This window comes from Scleropages formosus, chromosome 1 (genome assembly GCF_900964775.1).
Source record: "Scleropages formosus chromosome 1, fSclFor1.1, whole genome shotgun sequence".
Lineage (NCBI taxonomy): Eukaryota > Metazoa > Chordata > Actinopteri > Osteoglossiformes > Osteoglossidae > Scleropages > Scleropages formosus.
The window spans coordinates 52,630,400-52,651,368 of NC_041806.1; the positions used below are offsets into that span (position 1 = coordinate 52,630,400).

General features: G+C 45.4%; 1 protein-coding gene across 5 annotated transcripts in view; it reads left to right on the forward strand.

The window, feature by feature from the left end:
- The first annotated feature begins 207 nt into the window (after positions 1 to 207).
- m1ap (meiosis 1 associated protein) overlaps positions 208 to 20,969 on the forward strand; it is a 32,257-nt gene continuing 11,495 nt past the window's right edge. For 2 of the 5 annotated variants that reach the window (XM_018730310.2, XM_018730314.2), the window contains exons 1-6: positions 208 to 560; positions 866 to 1,009; positions 2,796 to 3,068; positions 3,538 to 3,723; positions 5,691 to 5,880; positions 19,036 to 19,221. In XM_018730310.2, coding sequence (XP_018585826.2) covers positions 2,826 to 3,068; positions 3,538 to 3,723; positions 5,691 to 5,880; positions 19,036 to 19,221 — 805 coding nt within the window. In that variant the 5' untranslated portion in view covers positions 208 to 560; positions 866 to 1,009; positions 2,796 to 2,825. Of the gene's footprint in view, positions 599 to 865; positions 1,010 to 2,795; positions 3,069 to 3,537; positions 3,724 to 5,690; positions 5,881 to 19,035; positions 19,222 to 20,969 lie in introns of all 5 variants that reach the window. The other 3 variants (XM_018730312.2, XM_018730313.2, XM_018730311.2) reach the window with 3 other exon arrangements.

Genomic DNA, 20,969 nt, shown 5'->3' on the forward strand with positions numbered 1-20,969 from the left:
TCCCTTCATCAGCGTATTTACTCAGAAGTGATATGGTAAAAATGACCCCTGCTGTGCTGTACAGGGCAAATTAATCAGTCAGAGGAAGTATCTTAACACTAAGTCGCTTTGGATAAAAAGCGTCCAAATAATAATAATAATAATAATAATAATAATAATAATAATAAATAATGGTGCGTAGCAGCTTAAAGCTTGTCAGGAGGAATTGAAGAACCAACCACCAACGGCGCGTACTGACGACTAAAATCGAGGGACAAATTGGATTTGTGTGAACACAGGACGGACCCGGACTCTCTTGTTGTGCCAAGAACAACATTAATAATGTAATAGACTGTTACGCAGAACACAGACCTACAGATGTTATGTTTAAAAGACGTTAGACGCCGCAGCGACAAACGGAGAAGGATCTCGGCGAACGGGGACCGCGCGCCTCAAGCCCAGGCCTGCGCGCGCACACTTTCCCGCCCGCCCTGCGGTGTGGCGCGAGGGAGCGGTCGCGGAGCCGCGGTTCGCCGACCGACGGTAACACACGGTGTCCTTCCGTCAAGTGTGTGTGTGAGGTAACTTTAAATTACTGCGGTACAGCTATTGCTATGTGGTAAGGAGTGTAAACGGAGTGTAACAAAGCGGCGAGCGGCACTGCTAATCGGTTGCAGAGTCTCCTGCACCTTAATGTGACTGAGGCGAATGATTCGGTGTCAGTTTCTGTCTGTTTCCTTCCACTTAATCTGTTTGTCATGTTTTTCATGTCTTTGTCCCTGTCTGTGTCCCCAAGGTCAACTAACTGATCTAAATGGCTGTCTGTCAGTAACTCTCACTTCATATTACATGTCATGAACTCACCGGAAAGACTTGTCCCACCCAGCCCCTGGTCCGGAACGGAAGGCACCGGAGCCCCTAGTTTACCCTCAGCCTGGAGCACAGTGGAGTGGAGGATCATGCCGCCGTCTACCTGCTGAACAGCTCCCGCTCCCATCTGGACAAGGCATGACCTCTTAATGGCTGACTGGTACTGATGCTGCACCATCTCTCTTCACTCTGCCGCACTGAATATAAATATGCATCCTTATATATACCATTAGACCTCTTCTACTCCATACTAACATTGACAATTCTAGTTTAACTTGATATGCGGTGCCTACAACTGCTTGTCCTAAGCAGGGTCACAATGAGCCAGAGCCTTACCCAGGAACACAGGGCACAAGGACAAGGGGAGAGGGGACACACCCTGGATAGGACACCACTCTGCTGCAAGGCACCCCAAGCACGGCTCGAACCTCTGACACACCACATAGTGAGCACAGGCCAAACCCACTGCACCATCACCACCACGCCCCTCCGCTAACTTAGTATGATTGTACTTAATATGATAATGTGACCTATGTAGCTGCCTTGTGATTTTAATTTACTTCCTTTTTAAAACAAGAGTACGGTAGATTCCTTTTGTTTGCTTGAATCAGTCCAGGGTCGGTCCATAATTTATTTTTTAAAGATATCCCGGACCTCCAGTAAAAAGTTGTAATATGTGCTTTGTTAACAAAGATCACATTAATAGAGTTATCATAGGCGTGTTAAATAACTGATGCCTAACACTGATTATGTGGCATTTCCCAGGATCACATGCATTTTCTAAAATATTAACTAAAACACTGAAATCATATGTAAATTATATAAACTTTATTGCTCCTGAAGGAAATTGTGCAAGAAAAAATTTGGCATGCAGTCTTCACTCAGACTCATTGAAATGGGCAAGCACCCATATGTATGAATGTAAAAAATGTATTGGTTGCTAAATAAGACTCACAGCTGGAAGTGTTAGCAGTACAGTTCAGATACTGCTTCTGAAATATGCCATTGTGTAATGCTTAGAAGAACAAAAGGAGGCAACTTACAATAAAAAATAAAGGCAAGAGAATTCTCAGAACCCAGTGGAAATGGGAGTCTGTTTTGATGGGAGTGAAATACAACGTCCCTTTTTTTCTCTTGCTGAAATGGAGGAAGGCCTGGGGCAGTTGGAGCTGGAACATCCCCTTAAAGATAACTCTTATGAGTGTTTGCTATTGATGCCTTGTTAAACAAAAGATTGCAGAAGATGGGGCCTTTCGCAACTTTCATCCCATTTTTAATCTGCCGCAGTTTAAAGCAGCAGTGTCGGCCTTTGTGTTAGCTGTGCAACGCAGCTGTAGGTTATTGAGAAGAGTCCCAGTCTGTTGACTAATAGTGCTTTTTTCACTGAGGTGAGGCTAAGCTTGGACATATTTTATTACAGGTAGCACACAGAGAATTCACAATCGGGGAAAAGATAAGGGGAAATTATTATATTTAGGGCATTTTTCATATTTATGTCACCAGCAGTTTTTTTCCAAGTAGGGGCTGTCCATGAGTCATAAAACAAATAAAAAGGAGAGCTGTTTAAATTATTGTTGTTAAGGGATTTTTCAACTTAGTACATGTTCTGTAATGTGTAATCAGAAAATTTGTGAAAGGGCCTTTCCCATAATTATATATATGGCATATTTTCCCATTAATGTTGTCCTACACCTCCAAATTTCAACAGGTGTTTACCAAATTATGTTAATCTTAAAAATTATGTTTCTTCCAAATTTTTTTTATCACATTAATACAATTTCAAGAATTATACAGTAAAATAAACAAACTCTCAGAAAGTTAATTGTCCCTTTGTTTTTACGCTGCCGATTTAACTGTGATTTTACAGTTTTTAAAACGGTAAAAAAACTTTCTTTTTGTACTGTGTTTTAACTTGTACTTTTTTATCCTGCATTGCTTTCTCTCAGGTTTAAGCCTGATACTGTCAACTGACCCCCATGAATGTGAGGAACAGGCCTGGTTCTGGGCAGCTGTGCTGCCCCTCAAATTTCTACCGGCAGCCTCCCCGGATCCTGATTGTGGACACATCACCTCCCTGGTGGTCGCATATCTGCTCCAGTTTATGTGAAGCTCTGGACAACTTCCTCACCATGGCCTGCAGCCTTGAGGGGCCATATCGCTTGCCCCTTTTCAGCCTGTACACAGTGAACAGTCATCTGGAATGTCTTTTGCCTTTTGTGGTAAAAACTGGCCCGGCATATGACACTGTATCAGACATGGATCGCTTTGGCCCTAAGTCAGCTTTTTGCTCAAGTCACTTTTAGTTGGAATTAAACACGTTCCTCAGACCACTTTAAGAGGCGTAGGACTGTTCTGAAATATAGAAAGGACTAGCACGGTCTATCATGCCTGTATATAATAAACAATACACTTTTTTGGCATCAGTGGTTTTTCATGAAATACGGCAGCTGAAAAAACCTATGGAGTGTTCACTGTGATCCAAATACCAATAGATGTCTTCATCAGAGCACTATGGTGTACTACTGTTTACTGATTTTCTGTTTCACTGCTGGTTAGGACTTCTTTGAATCTTGACAAGTGAAAAGAGGTGAAAGGCTTTCTTTCAGTTGATATAATAAAAGCATGAACTCTTCAGCAGACGGATAAATAAATACACTATCCCTGTGTTTCTTGCACTGTGTTCTCCAGCAGGTGAAGGGGAACCTTGTGCGCCTACGCTCCTGTGTGGAGGAGCTGCGATCTGTGCCCTGGGAGGGATGCACCCAGCTGCTGGGTGGACTATTCAAGCAGGCTGTGAGAGACAGTGTGCTTCAGTTCAAGCAGTACATGCATCACATCTCAGTGGGCAGCCAAATCAACAGCAGCTCCATTGAGGTCAGAGAGATTTCCCAAAACAAGAAAATCTGACTATTGTCCAAGCTGCCGATCAAATTGACTGGTTCTGTTCTGAAGAGGGGACAAGCGGCTTCACCCGATGTGTGTGTGTGTGTGTGTGTGTGTGTGTGTGTGTGTGTGTGTGTGTGTGTGTGTGTGTGTGTGTGTGTGTGTTCTGAAGAGTAATCCCATCTGTTAACATGATGAAGTCTGTTTATAAAATGATAAAATTTATCTTGGTCATTTTGGATAAAACCAAAACATAAGATCTGATCTTAGCGGATAACAGAGCTTTGACAACAAAATACAAAATAATCTGGTTTGTACAACTACAGGCCCCTACCATCTTGCCACTTATCAGGGTGGTGGGTTCACAGATGTGATTTGTCTTCACATGGGTGGGTCATGGAAAGTAGGTGGTGGATGCTGTTTTTACCTGAAAAAATCACCATACCTGCCATGTAACAGCAGTGCTCCACTTGTGTTTTTACATTAATCAGTAAGTTTTTTTTTTTCTTACAGCAAAGCAAATGACATGCCATTTCCTGCTATAATTTCATACAAATAAGGCTTTAGCACTGAAATTAAACACATGGCCAGCTGGATCTTGTTGAAGCTTTGCAGATACATCTCAAGTGATACAAATTACCAAGAAAAGAATGCATGATAAGTGCATATAATCCAATTATTCAGACTGTTTTTTTTTTTTACTTAATGTGATTATGCTGTGTTTGAACTTTTGTCTGTTTCACTTATGGACTTTAGCTCTAAATCTTTTCTAATGACTTAAAGTTACATTCTATTCTTAGTTGCATCTAGCAATTCAGAAGTCAATAAAATGACAATGAATTCAAATTTTTAGATTTTTTGAAAAGCTGTGGAGATATTCAGGATACAATTAGTACATTTCTTAAACTAGTTAGACTTCTGTCTGGTATGTATACACCAGCATTGAAAAGTTTAGAATCACACTGAAATTTTCATATTTTTGAAAGAATTGATACTTTTTTATCAAGGTAAAGGTACCATTAAATTGATTTTAAAATATAGCCAGTACATCATTACTAATGTTGCAAATGGCTATTACTGCTTAAAATGACTGATTTATAATTTATTGATCACATATGACTGCAAAACCCCATTTTCAGCAGCCATTACTCCAGTGTCCTAATGGTAGTGGTCCTAATGGTAGAGGAAACTTTGTAACTATGTTAGCACAGCTCAAAAAAACACTATTCTGTTTAAGAAAGCAAGTCAGTTGTCTCTCCTGGAGTTGCAAGGTACCGCCATTCCTAAAGTTCATTTCGGGGTTCAAAAAGGGCCAAAACGAAACAGCTTTCTCAAGAAACACGAGTCGGCTGTTGTTTTGTGAAATGAAGGATATTCCATGTGTCAGATTGCCAAGAAACTGAATATTGCATACAAAGGTGTCTACTGTTGTTTTGAGAAAAGAGGGCCAACTGGATCTAACCGGATAGATGAAGAAGCAAAAAGCACAACTGCACAAGAGGATAAGTATATCACAGTCTATAGTTTGAGGAAACTTTACAACTCCTTAGCTGGCTGCTTCCTTAAATAGTACACACCACATACGTGGGTGATACCAAACTTTTGAACTCTAGTGTACATATATATATTTTATTTTATAAACACAGCATTCGCATGTTTCCAAATTTCCTTATTTTTCAAATGAGGAAAAAGAAGATCAGTAGTTTTCCCAGGAGGGCCATGGAAACACAGATGTTGCCTACTATGAATTACTGTCACGCTGTATGGAATGTCTCTGTTGTAATGTGTTCAACATACTTTGAGGTGATGCTTCATCATTGGTAATGATAAGTTCGATGTTCCTTTCCTGTATCCATGTGATGAAGTTTAACCATCTTAGCTGTTTAGACACTGTCCCCAGGATACAATTTGTCTTGTTCAGATATGGCCAATTTCTATGTTTTTCCTTTTGCCCAAAGGTGACAATTCTTACATGCCGATCAGGACAGGCTGTGGTGAAGCATCTTGAGGATGGACTGAAGGACACAGACCTGGGCAACCTGCAGCGCCTGCAGGTGATACAGATCAACCTGGACTGGAGCCTAGTAGGGGAAGAACCCAAGCAGAGCCTTGGAAGGCCTTGTTCTCCTGGTCTGGGTGACCTCCAAGGTTAGTCCACATTTTCGCTGCAATGCCTAAAGGACTGAGGCTGGAAGCCTGTGCATTCTGAGTGTATCGTTCACTTAACAGCTGCAATGAGCATGAAATCACAGATTTATAACATCCCTGGCAGCTTTCCATATTGCCATAAGCTTGTCTGTCCTAGATTTCCCTTGATTTTTATGGTGTATGTAACAAGTACACATGCAGTCCTCCTAGACAAAGTCTGTGTTTAGTAGTGTAACAATTTACCCAGTTTGCAAGAAGTGGTCTCTGAAGCTGCTCCCCCAAAATGAAAGTGTGCAGAACTAAGACATCAGGGGTCCAAAACTGGCTTATGTGAGTCATGCTTTTCAGTCAGAAGTAGTTACAAAGGTAATGTCTCTTTATCAATAAAACAATAAAAAATGCTGAAAACATAGATTTTATTCAGATATACAGTAGGCATATAGACTATTTTGTGGTGTGATTGCAAGGGTGGGGACGCATCCATAATTCAGAGGGGTGGTTTGTAGCACCAAACCCTCAAAAAGCTTACAACCTTGTAAAAGCATATTTTACTCGTCTGTGATCTATAGCGACAGTATCTTTAATAAGGTAATTTTATCTAAATATGAAAGTTTTAAGTACTGAAAAACTTTTAATATCCACTATCAAGTTTGCTGCATGTTTTTACAATTCAATTACTATTTATAAAAACATTCAGAATACAAAACTATTTTCACTATCAATCTCACTCCTTACTGACTGAACTGGTCGGTTGAGGCAGGTGCTGTATGTCAAGCTTGAAACTGCCAGGAGGACATGTGGTGAGAAAACTGTGGTTCAACAATAAACACAAAAGTAGAATTTTAGAAATACTAAAAAAATTTTACAGTGGGTTTGTCAGGGTGAATGCTTTGTCAGTGTCCAAGTAGTATCAGAAAGCCAACTGGAGCCTGACGGATACACATGTGGGAGACTGTTTAGGTGCAAAAATATTCCAAACAGCATTTATAGACTGAACTTTTAACACATTTTAGATAAAGATTTTTATTAGTTTTAAACTGAAGTGAAGAAGAATGTTTCTTGTGCTAGTGGGTGAGTCTGGGAATGTGAATTTATCCAGATGTGCTCCCAGCTCTGCAGTGGACAAAATTTATTTAACCTGCTTCATGGACAGAAAGGGATGAAGTGCAGTTTCAGGTATATGAGAACACAAGAATTTGTCTTGAAAATACATGGTACGTTGACATTTAGCAAAATTTGCTAAGCATTAGACTTTGAGTTTTTAAGCTCTTTTCCTGTTTATGCATCACACGCTATTGATAATATCTTATGATATACTACAATTTTGTTTACAAAAAAAATTAATAGCTACATACAGGAAAAGCAGACAGTACCAGATACTTCTGTTTGCCTCTGTCTCAAAAGCTATTCAGATGTAAAATACTTGAGCACAGGTATTTCTCAGCATTATATAATGTATTATAAATGTAGTGGTAAACATCTGAAAAGCTGACCGTGCTCAGTCATTTGTCCTCCTGCTATATCCTGTCTCCTCATGTTAAAACTGGCCAGTTTCTGTTCTGACATGGTGTCAGCACTGTGTTGTTTCAGGAAATTGGATAGTTCTCTTTCATGAGACAGTAGTCCTGGACTGCTGCCGTAACACGCCTTTATCAACCCCTTTCCCCCTCCTGCTCCACAACGGAGTTGTTGCTTGCCAAGGTTACTCCCAGGCACATCCTGTTTTGCTTTAAAAAGTTCAGAGAGGAACCTGCTAGGGGTCTCTATTCGGTACTAACATTTTTAGTAAAGATTAAAAGCAGCAGAAAATGTGACATCTTACAGCCTGACCTTTTCTCTGGACAAAGAACAAGATTAAAGACATAAATTTAATCTTTCTAACAGTTTAAAAAGGTTATGCTAGCAGATTTACATTTTCGAGCCATGTATTGATTACATACACAGGCACAATATGGTCCAAATGCACATTATGTGCTGCCATTACTCAAGAGTGGCCTCATGGTCCTCATTTTGAGTACCTCTGTAACATTGAGAACAAATTCAGTGTATGTGGAATCTGGATTGTAGTCCATGTTCCATTAGAAGTTACTGTAGAAACATTGCCCTCCTGTCATTTTGATAAGCTTATTTGCCACTAAGTGGCTCTACTTTGAGGGGGTGTGGTGGCGCAGTGGGTTGGACCATGGTCCTGTTGTCCGGTGGGTCTGGGGGTCGAGTCCTGCTTGGGGTGCCTTGCGACGGACTGGCGTCCCGTCCTGGGTGTGTCCCCTCCCCCTCTGGCCTTACGCCCTGTGTTACCGGGTAGGCTCCGGTTCCCCGTGACCCCGTATGGGACAAGCGGTTCTGAAAATGTGTGTGTGTGGCTCTACTTTATAAATTGGTTTGTCTGACCCATTCCTGCAGCCCAATAGCAGTCTCCTGCTTTTTTAATTCTCACTGAAGTGTGTAAGAGCCCACAACTTTTTCTAAAGACACAAATTTAGAAGAGAGGCATTTGCTTCCATCCCTCACACCTTCCACAGCTACATCTCCAGGGAGACAGCACAGTGCCAGAGAGGCCAATGTGAAATGCAAGGGTCCATAGGAGTTTTCATCAACATAAAGATATGTTCAGCGACAGATTCAATCAGCCTTTGTTAATGGTTTTATCACACTACTTTGAGGTGTGTGACATTTGTGGTATGGGTTGTGGCATTTGGATGAGGAGAGATGCAGCTTCCCATCTGTCCATCCCTGAACTGGATCTCCAACAGGTGATTTCAACAGCTTCATGAAATGCTAGGGAGTCACTGATCACTGACATGTCAGAATTTCATACATTAGGCAGATATTTGATTTAAGGCAGATAGTTTTGACTATCATGGCCCAGCACTAAGACTATCCTGAATTACCCAGAAAATTACTTTAATACTTATTTGCATTGATTCATTTTGTCAAAACCCATTCACTTGTTAAACTACATTTTCAATCTTGTATATTTCAAAGTGGTGGGTGTGGTGGCGCAGCGGGTTGGACCGGGTCCTGCTCTCTGGTGGGTCTGGGGTTCGAGTCCTGCTTGGGGTGCCTTGTGACGGACTGGCGTCCTCTCCTGGGTGTGTCCCCTCCCCCTCCGGCCTTGCGCCCTGTGTTGCCGGGTAGGCTCCGGTTCCCCGCGACCCCATATGGGACAAGTGGTTCTGAAGGTGTGTGTATGTTTCAAAACTATCCAATAGATTCAGATATTTACATGTAATGTAAGAACTGCCACTCAGTGCTCAACTTCTTGATTGATACAGCTGGATAATTTTTACTCCATCAAGTCAGTAGAAGTACTGTCACGGTTGCGTGTAGCGCTGACGAACTCAAGTGCAGAGTTCTCGGATCGACGTGCACGGAAGCCAAATCAGAATCCATAATCGGTGTCGAGGGGCAGGCGAGGGTCAGGCGATCAGCAAACGGAGTCCAAGGGCTAGGCAAAGAACGTGGTCAGGAAAAAACATGCAAAGGGTCGAAGTCGGGATGGGTTTCTTGGTAACACGGTTCGCTAGGAAACAAGGAGGCAAAACAAGGTTCCGCATCTGGGCTTCCTCGGCTTCCCTCTTTATAGTCGTTCCCATCAGGGAACGGCAGGTGTCGCAGATGTGCCAGATGCGGAGAACGTGACAGTACCCCCTCCTCCACGGGCGGCTCCGGACGCCCTGGGCCGGGAAGGAGGGCGCCCCCGGGGGCGCGGAGCCGGGCACTCGGGATGGTCCCTATGGAAAGCGGCCACCAGGTTGCGGTCCAGGATGTCCGAAGCAGCTACCCAGGAACGCTCCTCTGGACCGTACCCCTCCCAATCCACCAGATATTGCAGTCGACCTCTCCGTCGGCGGGAGTTTAGCAGGGCTCGGACCGTGTAGACATCGTCCCCTGCGAGGGGTAGTGTCGACGGTGGTGTGGTTTCTACTGGTGGCTGATGCAAGGACACTCCAACCGGTTTCAGGAGGGAAACATGGAACGTTGGGTGCACTCGGAGGTCAGGAGGCAACTGAAGGCGGTAAGTAACCGGCGTGACACGACGCACTACCTTGAAGGGGCCGATGTAGCGGGACCCGAGTTTCTTGGAGGGGGTCTTCAGGTGAAGGTCTCGGGTGGAGAGCCAAACTCTTTGCCCAGGCAAGAACGAAAGGGTGCGTCGGTGCCGGTCAGCCTGATGTTTGTGGCGTTCCGCACTGCGGAGCAGGTGGGCCCGGACCGTCCTCCAGACGCGGGTGCTCTCGTTGTGCCATGTCTCCACAGCCTGAACAGGACTTGGAGAGGTCTCGCTAGGGAACAGGATAGGTTGGTAGCCTAACACACACTGAAAGGGCGACATACCTGTGGATGTATGAGGTGCGGAGTTGTGGGCATACTCTGCCCAGGCCAGGTAGCGAGCCCAGTGGTGGGGTTTTTGGGAGCAGTAGGCTCGGAGAAACCTTGCAACATCCTGTTGTAAGCGTTCGACGTGACCGTTGGCTTGCGGGTGGTATCCCGATGTAAGGCTGACCGTCACACCGAGCCGGTTCCAAAAGGCCTTCCATACCCGAGAGGTGAACTGGGGACCTCGATCGGAAACAATGTCTTCGGGGAGTCCGTAGAGTTTAAAGACTTGCTTGAATAGGACCTCCGATACCTCGAGAGCGGTGGGCAGCTTCGGAAGGGGCACCAGTCTGCAAGCCTTAGAGAACGATCTATGACGGAAAGGATCACGGTCTTACCCTCTGAGACCGGGAGGTCCACTAGGAAATCCAGTGCCACGTGGGTCCAGGGTCGGGTCGGCGTAGGCAAGGGTTGTAGGAGACCCGCTGCCTTTTCGGGCAGGGTCCTGGTCTGAGCGCAGGTGGCACAGGCCTGGACGAAGTCCCTGACATCATCGGACAGTGAGGGCCACCAAAACCGTCCTTGGACCAGGGATAAGGCACGGCGGATCCCGGGATACCCGGCCTCTGGAGCCTCATGGGCCCATTTCAGCACCGCTGCGCGGAAGGAACTGGGGACATACACGCGGTCGGTTGGCCTCCCGGGCGGTTCTGGCTCGCTGTCCTGGGCTTCATGGATGTCCTGGAGGAGTTGCCAGCGGACCGGACCCACCACGCATCCCTGGGGTAGGATCTCCTCTGGGTTGGGGAGCAGTGGTCCTGGGTCATGAACCCGTGATAAAGCATCAGCCTTCCCATTCTTGGAACCTGGCCGATAAGAAACAGTAAAGCGGAAACAGGTGAAGAACAGGGCCCATCGGGCCTGGCGGGAGTTCAACTGTTTCGCGGTCTCTAGGTACTCTAGATGGCGGTGGTCCGTGAGTACCACAAAGGGATGGACCGCACCCTCCAGCCAGTGACGCCACTCCTCAAGCGCGAGCTTGACAGCAAGGAGTTCCCTGTTTCCAATGTCGTAATTCCGTTCGGCAGGGGTCATCTTCCTGGAGAAGAAGGCACAGGGGTACAACTTGGGAGGATCCCCTTGCCGCTGTGACAGGACTGCACCCACCTCTACCGCGGAGGCGTCGACCTCCACCACAAACGGCAAGGAAGGGTCCGGCTGTTTCAGCACTGGGGCGGAGGTGAACCGTGTTTTTAACTCCTGGAAAGCCTTCTCCGCCTCCGCCCCCCAAGGGAGTCTTCGGTCCTTGCTTGCAGTTAACGCGATAAGGGGTGCGGCTACTGTGCTAAAATTTCGGATGAACCGACGATAGAAATTGGCGAACCCAAGGAAGTGCTGGAGCGCCCTTACCGTGGTAGATCGAGGCCAGGAGGTCACTGCACCCACCTTCCTGGGGTCCATGGAAACTCCCTCTTGGCTCAGGATGTAGCCCAGGAAGGAGATTTGGCGTTGGTGGAATTCACACTTCTCTGCCTTCACATACAATCGATGTTGTAGGAGCCGCCTGAGGACCGCCCGGACCTGTTGGATATGCTGCTCTCGGGTCTTCGAGTAGATCAGTATATCGTCCAGGTAGACGATGACGCAGTGATGAAGGAAATCGCCCAACACATGGTTTACAAAGGCCTGGAAAACTGAGGGGGCATTAGCTAGGCCAAAAGGCATGACCCTGTACTCATAGTGACCTAGTGAAGTGGAGAAGGCCGTCTTCCATTCATCCCCCTCACGGATCCGGATGAGGTTATACGCACTGTGGAGGTCTAATTTCGAGAATCAGGTCGATCCATGGATCCCCTCCAGAGCCGAGGTAATCAATGGTAAGGGGTGTGGGTACTTGACCGTTATGGCGTTCAACCCTTGGGAATCTATGCATGGCCTCAGTCCCCTGTCCTTCTTACCGATAAAGAAGAACCCCGCCGCTGCTGGTGACGTTGATGGTCGGATCAGACCAGCTTTGAGGGCCTCCCTGATGTACTCCTGCATGGCCCGTTGTTTCGGTAACGACAGGGGATACACCCGGCCCCGAGGTGGTGTGGTACCTGGCAAGAGGTCAATAGCATAGTCCCAGGACCGGTGAGGAGGCAGTTCGGCGGCGCGGACCTTGCTGAAGACCTCTCGTAGATCCTCATAGTCCGGGGGTATGACCGGCGGGGGAAGGCCCTCTACCCCTTCCACCAACGTGGCCCGGCAAGGAAGCGTGAGGCAGGATGCGCGACAGGATCCTCCCCAAGAAACCAGCTCCTTGGTACTCCACCTAAAGACGGGGTCATGTCGTGCCAACCAGGGGTAACCTAAAATGACAGGGGTGTCTGGAGCTCGGATCAGAAAGAAGGTGAGTTTCTCATGGTGACACGCGCTTGTTTCGAGCACGAGAGGTGCCGTCCGGGAATCAACCACCCCATCACCCAAGGGTTGACCATCCAGGGCTTTCATACTCAGGATGACTTCACATGTCTTAATAGGGACATGGTGCGCTTGGGCAAAACCTACATCCATGAAACAGCCCGCGGCTCCGGAATCTATGAGGGCGTTCGTCTGCACCCTGGCTTGCCCCCCAGGAAAGACTCACCGGCAGACGTAGCTGTCCCCGGTGCTCCCCTGGACTCGCCTTCGTTTCTGTGGAGGTCCCCTGAGGTGGTCGCTCGGGGCACGCGGCACGGAGATGCTCCGGGGACCCACAATAGAGACACAGTCTCCCCACCTGGTGCCGTCTCCTTTCTTCTTTCCTGAGCCGGTCCTCCGCTGGGCTAGTCCCCAGGGGTTGTCGACTCCTGCCTAGATTGTCGATGGCGATGGCTGTCTCCACAAACCGGTCGAAGTCCCCCTCCTCACCCCTGTACGTGAACTCGTCCTGGATCCGGGGATTCAGCCCTTCGAAGAAGCAGGTGAGGAGGGCAGGGGAGTTCTAGCCACTCTTGGCCGCGAGGGGTCTGAATTCAAGAGCGTACTCAGCCACGCTTCTACTTCCCTGGGTGAGACGCATGAGATCGTTACCCGCCGCGCGCCCCGCGTGCGGGTGGTCAAAAACCGCTTCGAACTTCTCGCGGAAAATGTCATAGGTAGTTCTTGGGCGAGTGCGCCACCCAGCGGCGGCCCACGCCCGGGCTGGACCGGTTAACAACGACAGGACAAAAGCGATCTTAGCTGCGTCCGTCTGATACATGCGCGGAGAACACTCAAAAACCAACTCGCACTGCATCAGAAAGTCCTGACATTGATTGGGCGAACCGTCATACCTCTCTGGGGTCGCGATCCTTGTGACCGTCCCCGAAGCCTCGGGGGGTGTGGGCGGGACAGGCTCTGCAGGAGTCGCGGGTGCACTCTGGAAGGCGGGTTTGAGAAGACCTCCGGTTTGGAGGACCTGGATTAATCCGTCGACCTTTTCTTGTATGCGCTGCAACGACTGGGATTGTGTTCCCAAAAACTCGCCTTGCTTGGTGAGCGCTGTACGCAGTCGCGCATACTCTGCTGAGTCCTGGTAGCTGGCGGAACCTTCTGTCACGGTTGCGCGTAGCGCTGACGGACTCAAGTGCAGAGTTCTCGGATCGACGTGCACGGAAGCCAAATCAGAATCCATAATCGGTGTCGAGGGGCAGGCGAGGGTCAGGCGATCAGCAAACGGAGTCCAAGGGCTAGGCAAAGAACGTGGTCAGGAAAAAACAGGCAAAGGGTCAAAGTCGGGATGGGTTTCTTGGTAACACGGTTCGCTAGGAAACGAGGCAAAACAAGGTTCCGCATCTGGGCTTCCTCGGCTTCCCTCTTCATAGTCGTTCCCATCAGGGAATGGCAGGTGTCGCAGATGTGCCAGATGCGGAGAACGTGACAAGTACCTTGATGAAGGGTACTACACTTATGCAGGATTTAAACCTGGGCCCCTCAGTGGCATTGGGGGAGCTCCAAACAGTAAAAACCACTACCCAAGAATGCAGGCTGTATTTCTACCCCAGATGGAACTGGAACCTACAGCCCCACTGGCTACATGTAGCATAATTAACTGAACAAGACAAATTGTTTGAACTGAAGAAGCATTAAAGACTGTAGCTTAGTAACTCTTGACTGAGAAGTGACCCTATTTACCTGATGCTTTTCTCAAAAACAACTTACAGCATTAAGCTAACAACACTACCCATTTTTACATTTATGGAGAAAAGCATCTGCTAAAAATCAACTTCCCTTGAAGTCTATGTAGTGTTATCAGCCTACACACCTTATTCACCAAGGTGACTTACACTGCTTACAATGGTCACTCATCCATACATCAGTGAAACTCTTCCACTCACACACTATGGGTGCAAGAGTCAAACCACCTGAACAGCATGTCTTTGGACTGTGGGAGGAAAGTGGAGCACCCAGTGGAAGCCCACAGACACAGGGAGAATATACAAACCCCACACAGATTGAGCAGGGATCAAACCCATATCCTCTCAGACCACCCAGGTGCTGCAAGGCAGCATCACCTATACAGATCAGTAGTTTTATTGATGAACGAACGAACGAACGAACGACCAAACCCAGTCAATGAACCTCAGAGTGTTCATCTCTCTGGAATTTATTTATTGCTGAGAGCTGCCTTTAAATCCTTTCTTAATAGTCCTAATGGCCAGCAGCTGGTCCTCTTTAGACTGAACTGGCATGGGGTGGAGCTGATCTCGATGGACAGCTCCCTAGCACTGTCATCTTCCTGTTCCACCTCCCACCAGCTTACAAATTCTTGACAGAAGCTCCTTAAAAAAACTAATGTGTGATTAAATGTGTAACAAACACTTTGGTGGGGAACCTTCCAGAACTGATAGTACCAATTAAATACCTACTTCTCTGTCTGTTTACTACTAAACTCTGATTTAAAGACAACGCTAAGAACAATGGAACTGCAGGTTAAAATTCTCTTGAAATTTGTGTGTGAGAAAAATGGTTGGATGGATGGCTGACAGCAGATCAACTCGAACAAAAGAAAGGCTCTAATCTGATGCATCTGAACAGAATTAAAACCTCTGACCCAGAGGACAAAACCAATTAGTATCAACTTGGATTGTCCTGCATCACATGGAAATTAACTTTTTAAAATGCAATTTTTAGTATTTTAAGTTGTTGAAAAATTTTTTATATTTTTCTAGACTGTGGCTGATATCATACTCCAGATTTACGGTGCTTCTCTCTTAAGAGCTGGGAGAGCTGCATTAAGCTGGGAATGTACAAAATTCTTTTTTTTGCTGTATCAGGTAACAGAAAATGGCACTTTAGGGCCTTGAACCAAGTGCAGAAACATCCCACTTTGGATTACTTTGGACTACTGTGTTACATTTACATTTATTCATTAGCAGATGCTTTTCTCCAAAGCGATGTACATCTTATAGAAAATACAATTTGTGCATTATCTTAGGAGAAAGAGACATAGCTGCAGATGTGTGATTCTTAATTACAGAGAATTTGTTTGCGTCACCATATGCACCAACATTCATCACACAAGTAGCTGTATAAAACTTAACCAGAATATTGTTGATTCCTAATCACCTTGCTAGTAGTTTTTTTTTTTTTTGAGCTATATATAAACATTTACGTTACATTGCAGGACTGCCTCTGTAAAGGACTGATCCGAGCATGATCGTGAACATTTATAGCTTGTATGAACTTAAGAAATGATGGGTGAAGTGAGTCCGGAAGAGATGAGTTTTAAGACCCTTTATAAATGTGGAGAAAGATTCAGCAATTCTGAGCGAGAGGGGGAGGTTGTTTCACCACAACAGAGCCAGAACTGAGAACCTCTGCACTTTACCTTTCGGATGGGGAAGAGCGAAGTGGTCTGGTTGGCGTGTAGTGAATGATTAAGTCTTGTAAATAGCTAGGAGCAGTTCTATTGATGCATTTTTAGGCCATTACAAGGGTCTTAAATTTGATCCGGGCAGCAATGGGAAGCCAGTGTAGAGAAACGAGTAGAGGAGATACATGGGAACGCTTTGGTAAGTCAGACACAACTCGGGCAGCAGCGTTCTGTGTCAGCTGCTGAGGTTTGATGGCAGTAGCGAGAAGGCCAGACAGGAGAGAGTTACAGTTTATAGACGGGGTGTTATAATGCCATTCTAAACTTCCCACTTTCCATTGCAAATTTAGGGCAAAGTTCCGGTAAACAAGTTTTGCATTAAATGTCAGCTGGCAAAGAAAAAACTTCAAACAAAAAAGCTGCATTCCTTAAAGTTAACTGGAAGAAGTTGCTTTATTCAATATGATCTGCCATGTTTGTCCTGAAAAAGCTCATTAAGGTATCCCAATTTGCACTCCAGAAATATTAGATGTGGTTAAACACCTAATGTTACAGAGGAATTTTGCACCACCACTGATAGTGGAAATGTTAGTACATCAAGAATGTGTTTGATTCAGAAGGATCAGTGAGGGAGAGAGCATTCTTATCTTCGCTGTCTTTTTCATGTTGACTTTTGAGGGAGGTAAACACATTGCCTTGGCTAAGTGCATGTATGAGGGAGAGAAGAGGCGATAAGTTCTTATTTGAAAGTGCTGATGAATGTGACTCTATAAATAGACAGGAGAGACTGTCAGGGTGATCTTTTTGGCAAATGTGGCCTTTCATTTTGTAGTATTTTTGTATATCTGGTTGCAGAGTGATACTGTCTGCTGAAAATTTTCAGAGGATTTTTTTTTAAAAAACATGAATCTTCAAGGCACCACAACTTTTTTCTGCTGTGCTTAAGAGATCACCAGCACTTTTGAAATAATGAATTTATTTGGAAGGCTCACAGCGTTTTAAAACTGCGGTTTCTGAACCGTTATCTAAGGTGTACAACTGAAAAGAGCTTGGGGTAACCATGTTGGACCTCAGTTGTCTAGTAGAAAGGGCAGATTTGAGAAGGAGCTTGGGACATTCTGCTCCAGCACCTGTTCAGATTTCAGCTGCAGCCTCTGCCCCCCAAGTGCCAGTGGAAAGAAGCCAAATCCAGGTGTGCAGCCAGGTGACTCACTGGACCGTGGGTGGGGCAGAGGCTTCAGCATCTTTAGTCCCTCAGGTGTCTGCAGATACAACTTGAATCCTGACAGCTGTAAGGTTTTACCCAGGATGTGGGCATATGGGTTGTCACAAGGAAAAACGATGGATCATAGCACTGTAATCCAGTTATTTGTGGCTCATGTAGATGACAAGTACTGGAGGGAAACTCACATTTACATTTATTTGTTTAGCTGATCCAAAGTGACTTACAATGGTAAACTACCAACAAAAATTTTTACTGTATCAATTCAGGGTAAGAACCTTGATCAGGGGTACCACAGCAGCAGGTGAGGTTCAAACCCAGGTTCTTCTATTGCAAGGTCTCAACTCCACCACCTACGGCACCTGCTGCAAATTCCCCATCTCTCAGACACCTGGATGTCATTTCATTGTGTACATACTGCACAGTCTTGGGCACCAAGGTCAGATAATTTGATTCAGGAGATTGTTTTGAGCACTTTGTTTGCTACACAGGTGATGATGCTTCTTTTACTAGTCAGTAGCAGGATGCCTTGGAACTGAGCTCCCTTTGTGTTGTTCAATGGAATGGAGTGCTTTCATGGCCTCTTCTGAATGTCCGCGATGGAAAATAATGTCTGAGGTTCGACTGCACTTCCCTACACTAAGCTTCAGCAGTACAATGAAGTTCCCTGATCATGTTTTTTTATTTTAAATTCCCTGAACAGTTGTTGCTTTACTTGATATGAGTTCCTTCGTTTCATAGAGCTTTCATATGAGAGGCTGGATATGCTTCTCCTCCTCCCATTAGGTCTCATGGAAAGTATAGAGCATCATCAATTTTTCACAGCTGTCAGTAAAAGGCCCCACCCACATTTCTGATGATATGGCTTTTAATGTATTTTTCTGATTCCTAAGAGAGGGGTGATCCAGAGTACATCTGTGTTGGCTGGGGTTATTCTGTATGGCATGTATTTCCATAGTGCAGAGAAGATCTTTTCCACCAGTTTAAAATATACTATGTCAAGTGGCAACAAGAATATTTTGTTTGGAAAAACCTATAAAACGGAAAAACTTTATTGTCCATCACATTTACATAAAAGTTGTATTAGGTGGATCTCAATTACAGCAAATGCTTATAATCTCTAATAATAAGAAAATGAAATGTCAGTCCTGGATCCTACTATTTCTGAACATGTCAATCATTTTTATGTATACTTACATCCTTGGCCTTGTAGTAATATGTGGAGTTCCACAAGTTAAACAGTTTTTGGAAGATAAAACAAGTCAGAAATCAATAAGGAAAATGTTTTAATTGCTTTAGAATTACTATGATAATATTTTACAGCAAAATTAAACCTGGACTTGAGATACTCGAGAAGGGAGATTGTGGTGTTGCTTTGCCCTCTAGAGGCTTGTAGTGTAAGTGCAGAATGCTGTGAAAAGGAGCACAAGGAAACCTTTCTGTATACTGAGTTCACTGTGTTGAAATGTCAACTGAAAATTCTCTTTAGAACTAAATTTTTAGATCACCAGTTATGAGTTAGGTCTGCTTTTTGGAACAGTATCATATGTGTGCAAAAACAGCCATCACAGTGTACAGTAAAATACTTTCTGATCTGGTGTACTATATGGAGAAGACTCTTGCAAAATGTGTTTAGGAATTGCAGACAAGCTTTCGGCACAATTAAGATATAATAGTAGAGAACAAAATAAAAAGGGGCTAAAATGCTCAAGCTCATTGTCCAATCCACAGCTTCACCAATAGGAACAAATAAAAAGGCAAATTAAACTGAATTATCTGAAATTTCCTTTTGCAGACAGCCAGATGCTTGGAATGGAAATAGACCTGCAGCAGGTGGAGAATGACAGTGTGACTCTGGAGAACATGTTCAAGGTGTGGTTGCATGAGCAAAGTGGTTACAGAGAACATATCCACCTGCTACTCCCACCTTCATTGCAGGGGTGCAGCTCAGATCTCATGTCCTCAGGGAGAACCAAACCAGGTAGTCACTCTTTCCTCCCCTCCCTTCCCTCTTTATCTTCTCATTTCCTGCCATCTCTGTATTGTAATCTCTCGCATGTACCAAACTTCACAAAGCACCTGTTCACATTATTTTGTTCCTGGAAATGTGCTGGTTTAATCACTTGTAATACAAACTCCAGCCGTGTAGTTGGCAAAAGCTACACACCGGTCCCAAACCTGGATAAATGGGGAGGGGTGGAGAAAGCAATGGCAAACTGCTCCACTATCTTTGTCGAAATATTTTATGGATCACAATTGAACGTCTTCAACCATTGTGCTGGAAGGTGGGTCCTCTGGGCCAGAAAGCACCCTACAAGCAACCAGGAAAGAGCAAGGACGAATTTCGAATAGCTCGGACAATTATGATGCGGGTCGGACAAATTCATCAGGACTCTGGTCTGCCGATGCAGCCCCACGCGAAAGAAATCGTCTGCGCTTTACGAAGATTCACAACATCAGAACCTGGAACATCCACGGCATGAATGCCGGCAAACTCGACATCATAAAAACTGAAATGGAACGGCTCAACATCGATATCCTTGGTATTAGCGAGCTCCACTGGACAGGCAGCGGCTATTTCATTAGTGATGATTACATGGTATACTACTCTGGGAATGAAAATATCAGACGCAATGGTGTCGCCTTCATTGCAAACAAAAAAATTGCTAAGGCCGTTCAATGCTTTAACGCCATCAACGACAGTGTCATATCTGTACTCATCTGCGGGAAGCCTCGCCTGCTCACAATATTGGAGGTTTATGTGCCCACCACTGATGGAAAAGTAGAGGATATCGAAAAATTTTATGTGGATCTCCAACAAGCAATCGATCAAGCCCCTGCCAAGGACACCATCTTTATTGCTGGGGATTTCAACGCAAAAGTAGGCGCTGGAGAAGAGATACCTGTAGTAGGCAAATTTGGATTAGGAGACCGGAATAAGGCCGGTGACCGCTTGGTTCAGTGCTGTCAAGAAAATCGATTACTGATTGCGAACGCATGGTTTGAGCAGCTAAACCATCGCCTATACACGTGGATAGCTCCAAACGGACAGCAGCGAAATCAGATCGACTACTTCCTCTGCCAACAATGTTGGAGGAGCTCAGTACAAGCAGTCAAAGCACTTCCGGGTGCCGACTGTGGTTCTGACCATCAGCTACTTGCTGTAAAAGTCAAACACTGGTTCAACACCATCAAAAGACCACCTGCAATGAGACATTTCAATACCAGTAACATCCCAACACAATATGCAGTCGAGGTAAAAAGTAGATTCGAATTACTCAGTACATCCGAAAAAGCTCCGGAAGAATTATGAGATGAAATGAAATCGATCATAATGGACACAGTGGAACAATTCATCCCTTACAAAAAATCTGCAAAAAGACCACAATGGCTTTCAGATGCGACAACTGAAATCGCCAACAGGAGACGAGCAGCCAACGGCACTGGCAGGAGCACCAATTTCAAAGTGCTAAATGCGGAATTTCAAAGAGAAGCAAGGCGAGATAAGGAGCGTTACTGGAATGAACAGTGCACAAAATTGGAAGATGCGTGCAGACGAGGTCACACCCGCGAGCTCTTCACCCGTGTGAAGCAGACACAGGCACCATTCATGCCCCGCAAAGCAGCGACCATCAAGACCAGAATGGCAAAGTTCTACTGAGTGAAAACCAAATTAAACGTAGGTGGCAAGAGTACACAACGGAATTGTACGTGGCCAACCAACCAAGT